Source organism: Helianthus annuus, chromosome 17 (assembly GCF_002127325.2).
Source record: "Helianthus annuus cultivar XRQ/B chromosome 17, HanXRQr2.0-SUNRISE, whole genome shotgun sequence".
Taxonomy (NCBI): domain Eukaryota; kingdom Viridiplantae; phylum Streptophyta; class Magnoliopsida; order Asterales; family Asteraceae; genus Helianthus; species Helianthus annuus.
Window position 1 is genome coordinate 17,360,981 of NC_035449.2, and position 5,277 is coordinate 17,366,257.

Here is a 5,277-nt window from a genome sequence, read left to right on the forward strand (position 1 = left end):
CGAGAAACCAGAGATGCACTACTAGAAAAGTGGTCATTTTACTACGGAGATTTGCTACGGAAATAAATGCGTCACAAATTTTGACAAAACTGTGACGCATTTATGACGACAAAAAGAAATCCTAATTTTTGAAACAAATTTGCTACACAATAGTGACAAAAACAAAAAGACATCTAACTTTGTCATAGTTTCGTCATAAATTTGTCGGATATTTTTTTTAAATTATTGACTAATTAGTTAATTTACAATTATTAGATACATATTACTACCTTGCAACGCATTTCCTACAAACCTATTAACTTATTTTATGATTGACTCCAGTTGTATGTGGTTGACTATTAGACTAATCAATAAAATATATCTGACATTAATAAATAAAAACTATATCCTTCAAATATTATTTTTCTATAAAAATTTATTTTGTGTATTGTTGTAAAGAACTGTGTGAACAAAAAGAGTATCTGTATCTATCTCACCAGAAAAGCCCTAAACATAAGTACTGGCGCTTTTATACAAAACCCTATCAACAACTCACGAGTCACCAACATGGATGAAGACGGTGTTGCTTTGGTACTCGCTCGAGCCTCAGAGCTTCATTCGAAGATCACCAATTGCATTCAGAATGCTTCATCAACACCAGACGATGATGCAGAAGAAGCCGATAGCCTTTTGAACATTCGCGAATCTCTCGAGGCTCAATTGTCTTCTTTGCAGGTCTGTTTCTGTTCTTTCACTTCATTTCTAAGTTGCGAACCCTAATTTTGTGAAGGATTTATGTTGTGAGTGTGTGTTGTGGAATTTGTTGCGAATTCTAGGTTGATTTGTTACTATTCGTGGTCCATATTCTAGAGTTATTTGAAAACACAATTGATTGTAAGTGAACACGTGAAATTTGTTGAATATAGTGTGGAATTTGAGATTGTAGCATGAAGGTGAATATATGATTGAAGTTAAGTGGAATTCAGTGACCTTAGGGTTTCAGTTTGAGACCTAGGGTTTCGGTTTGAGACCTAGGCTTGCGGAAACCGTAACGGAGATCGTAACGAAAATTGTAACCGTAACGGAGATGCCGATTTGAGACCTAGGGTTTCGGTTTCGAGTTGTAACGGACTGACCGATGGTGGCGGTAGGCCGTCGTCGGTGACGCCGTCGCCGGCGTGGTGGCGTGGTCGTCAGTCGTCTGTAACTGCCTCTAACAGCAGAGTACGGAAGCAACGGTGTGTTTCGGATCAAGGAATGTCACCGGTGCGAACCGATGAGGACGTCAGCGACGGTTCGAGTGCTAACGAGTCGGCGGAGTCATGTAAACAGACGTTGTAACAACTCTCACTAAAATCAATACTTAGGATGATAATTAGTCAATAAGAAAACCCTAATTAAGACACCCAAGTAATTCTGCACTAACCCTAAAATTTCCGGAACAATCAGAATCAGGATCAGGGCCCCTAAAACTCAAGGGGGGCAAACCCTAGCTGGATGTTTATCTACTTAAAACGTTGTTTAAGTCTAATTGGACCAAATTTTGACTCAGCAAGGCTAGTCCCACGCGTGGCAACCCTATAACCCTAGGTGTCCCCTTACGGACCGTAAAGGGTTAGGCTTACGGTCCGTAAGCATGTCCAATTTTGTGTATAAATAGCCGACCTTGGCACTTGCATTCTGTTGTAAAATCGACGAAGAAATTCGTTTGATACGTCGAGTTATAGCTAAATTAGTCCACAACACACACTAACTCATGAAGTGCTGCCGCAATTAGGGTAATAACTCGATCGCTATTACGATTCATTTTCCGATTGATCAATATATCCAATGGATGTTTAAGTGCCGCCCACATTAGGGTTATACTTTGTCTTTCGTCGTTAATTCGATGGATATTTAAGTATCGCACTTTGTCGTTCGTTGTGAGAATTTAATCTCGTGAGTTATCGTAAATGCTGTATTGATTATTAACCCGGTTTTGTGTGCATGGTTATTTAAATTAGGTTAACAAGGCTAATCAGTAGGCTTATATTCTGCTCGTTAAATCTGCAATGTGAGTCATTCTCTTTTTATCAACTGTTTTACAATACTCCAAATTTATTTTCAAAAAGTTATAATTACAGGGACTAAGTCGTGGATATCTTGATTTATTGGTTAGTGGGGTATTGTGCACATTACTATTTCTCCCAGTTAGGTTCATTGATCTACTAGGGAGGAACGTCACTATTAGAGTTCATTGACCTAATAGTGGTATGACCATCATCACCATTGTGACTTGTCACCATTGTGACAGAAAGCCAGATAAAAATAAGATATGAACCATTGTAATCGCTCTTATGCTGTAATTTATAACTATGGGTCATTTCCTAAAAACTTGAATGAACTCACTCAGTATTTCCCCGCTGACAAAACCTTTTTCAAACATGTTTCAGGTGATCTGTTGTGAGCAAAGAAAAGTGTCAGGAAGCACTACCAGCTTAGAAATGTGGCTCAATGTAAATAAATAAAGAAACATGTTTTGTTAAATAAAGATTTCCCAGTGAAATCATCTTATTGTAAATTATTGGGTTTTATCCCTAAATTATATAAAACGGGCAGTTTTAAATATTAAAAGATCCTGTTTTAAAAAGACTTCCGTTGTCGCCTAAAATTTAAATACCGCAGGATTTCTGTCCCGCGGCTCCTGAAACGGGTCAAACCGGGTCGGGGGCCGTGACAGACGCCGATGAAGATTCAGGTCCGCCGCGGCGGCGAACAGAAGAGGATGACGGAATTGATTATTTGTCCGTTAGTGAGTGCGAGTCCTCACCAGATGTTGAACGTGAAAGGAAAGCCGCCGGTGGATTGTGGATATTCAGGCGATGTAAGAGCTCCGGAATTGATGAAGCTTATGAAACAAATCTTCGAGTTGTATGCATCAAACAGGTTTGTTACATATCAATATTTGTTTGATTATTTTCTTCACATGAGTATGTTGCACGTGTGTGATTTTGTTGGAGATTGTTGCAGAGAGCCAGAAATTACAAACATGCCAGACGTTTAGCGATCATGAGGGTCTTTCGCAACAATCGTTGGTGATACAGACACCAAAGTACCATAAGCAAAATCTGCTACCAGGTTATTAAATGTTTTTTTATATTTTGGGTTCTTATTTGCTAGCATACACTAAATATTATAAAATTATAGACGGACAGTTTCTCGAAGCAGCGAAAGCAAAGACCGAATCATTCAGTTTGAGGTAATGCTAATATTTTATATGACCCAAGATACAATTTGCTTTATTAGTTGAAATTAACTAAACCATTCATAACAAAAAACAACTGGCTATGAAAATCTAAAGATTGAAACATAGACCGAACCATACCGACCCCATGATTGCCCAGCCTCTGCACTGGCAGTTCGATAAAAAAAATAGAGTGCTTTTTGATAAAAAAAAAATTTAGCTAGATGATTATTAAAAATGACTTAACTGGTTTGTTTTGCAATGTTGCTGCCAAATGTATAAAAACATGCAATAATTTTGGCAGAAAAATTTGTTGCTGAGTTCACTTTGATGTTGTTCTTGCAGTGGTACGTTCTCCCGGGATGGCTGAGCTCAAGATCTCACTAGCTAAACCAGGTTTACGGTCTGATGGAGTCTCGGTCTGGGAATGGTCAGGCTCGGCCTTGGATGAGGGAGATGAGGCTGCTAAATGGTTCACTGACTTCCTCGGGAAACCTAGCCGCTTGGTACGCTTTAATGAAGGTACAATCCAACACATATTACAGTAAGATAGCTTTTCATTGATATCTATATTGTCCATGGTCATGCATCCATGATACATACAATACAAAACAGATTAATTTGGTATGCTTTCTATGTATAGAGTCAGAGACGTGACCCACTGGCGCTCATTATGCTACTGGATTCAATGTGAAATTTCCAGATGCTATCCCCTACCTTTTAATCTCCGAGGTGAGCACTATGGATGTTCGCGGTCTAGTTTGTGGTTTTGATGAAAATTATGAATCAATCCATCACGGAAAACGACAAACAAAACCGACTGGGTTTATTTGGTTGGCATTTTACTGGTCTAGTGGTTAAGGCTTTGGTTTTGGCAGTTTGGTGGTTTGACACGATCTTTTTTTACAATTATTAGTTTGTATTAAAAAAATTAAGATGATAAACATGGTATGATAATAACCAGTTGGGTTTACACTGCCGGTCTCAACTTTCAAATATGACCAAACGATTAAACCACCAAACTGCAAAAAACCGAATAGTGACCCAAACCATTTGGATCTTAAGTCAGCTGACTTGCTTATGTTTGGGCACTGACAATTTTGATTAAATTTATATTGCGTTGTATGTGTTTTCTGATGTAAGAATTGTGGACCGTTGTGCTGCCCATCTGAATGGCACATTATCTGAATGCTGAACCCTTTTAGACTCTTTGAAATGTGTTATTGTTTTGTATGCTTGATCTATGAGCCTCTTTTAAGTCCTGCAGCCTTCATTGGAAAGAGCCAGTCAGCATAAACCGATTTAGACCCAAGTACGTGTTTTACACATAAACTAAGAGGTCACGGTTTTGACTAAATTACCAAAATAAATGTGTTGACTTTTTTTTAATCTCCAACGCTATTGTCTTGAATGATGCTGCTGGTATCTTATTTTCTTATATGGCGTGTCCTCTATGCTATTGTCTTTATATCGATTTATATTTTGTTTATTGATTTAGGTGCAACCTTAACAAGATAACTTACGAAGAGAGGAAACAAAAGCTTATCGAGAGGTTGAATGCTTTGAATGATGCTGCTGGAGCAAATGATGATGACGATTCAGACGAAGATTGATGATTTTTGACTTTTGTTAGATGTTTGTTAGTTTGTGGTTTAACCATGTTAGAAGTATGTTGAATTCAAAACAATTTTTGTAATTGTTTTTGGTGATTTTTCTTGTAAGCTTTTAGCAAAAAAAGCTGGAATTTCCGGGGTTTTTTTTTTAGTTTTTTTTTTCACCTTTTTTCAGTATTCCGTCACATGTTAGTTGCAATTTTTTTATAATATTTCGTCACAAATGCGTTGCAAAACTTTAAACTGAATAATTAAGAATGGTGTAGGAAATGCGTCACAAATTTTCCGACACCATATTTTTGTTGCAAATGTGTTGTAAGTTGCGTAGTAAATGTGTAGTAAAAAGTTTCCGACGGGGCTTTTTCCAACATCAAGGTCTTGTTACAAATGCGTAGCAAATATGAGTTTGCTACGCATTTGTAACGGAAAAGCTTGTTAGAAAATGCTAGATTTCTAGTAGTG

The 5,277-nt window shown here is 37.7% G+C and overlaps 1 protein-coding gene across 1 annotated transcript; it reads left to right on the plus strand.

The window, feature by feature from the left end:
- Positions 1 to 546: 546 nt before the first annotated feature.
- Positions 547 to 4,957, plus strand: LOC110938386. Its single transcript, XM_035986151.1, has 7 exons — positions 547 to 714; positions 816 to 873; positions 2,699 to 2,904; positions 2,997 to 3,096; positions 3,548 to 3,724; positions 3,846 to 3,934; positions 4,701 to 4,957. Exons 1-6 carry the CDS (start codon positions 547 to 549, stop codon positions 3,857 to 3,859), a joined length of 723 nt encoding a protein of 240 aa, XP_035842044.1. The 3' UTR covers positions 3,860 to 3,934; positions 4,701 to 4,957.
- Positions 4,958 to 5,277: the final 320 nt, after the last annotated feature.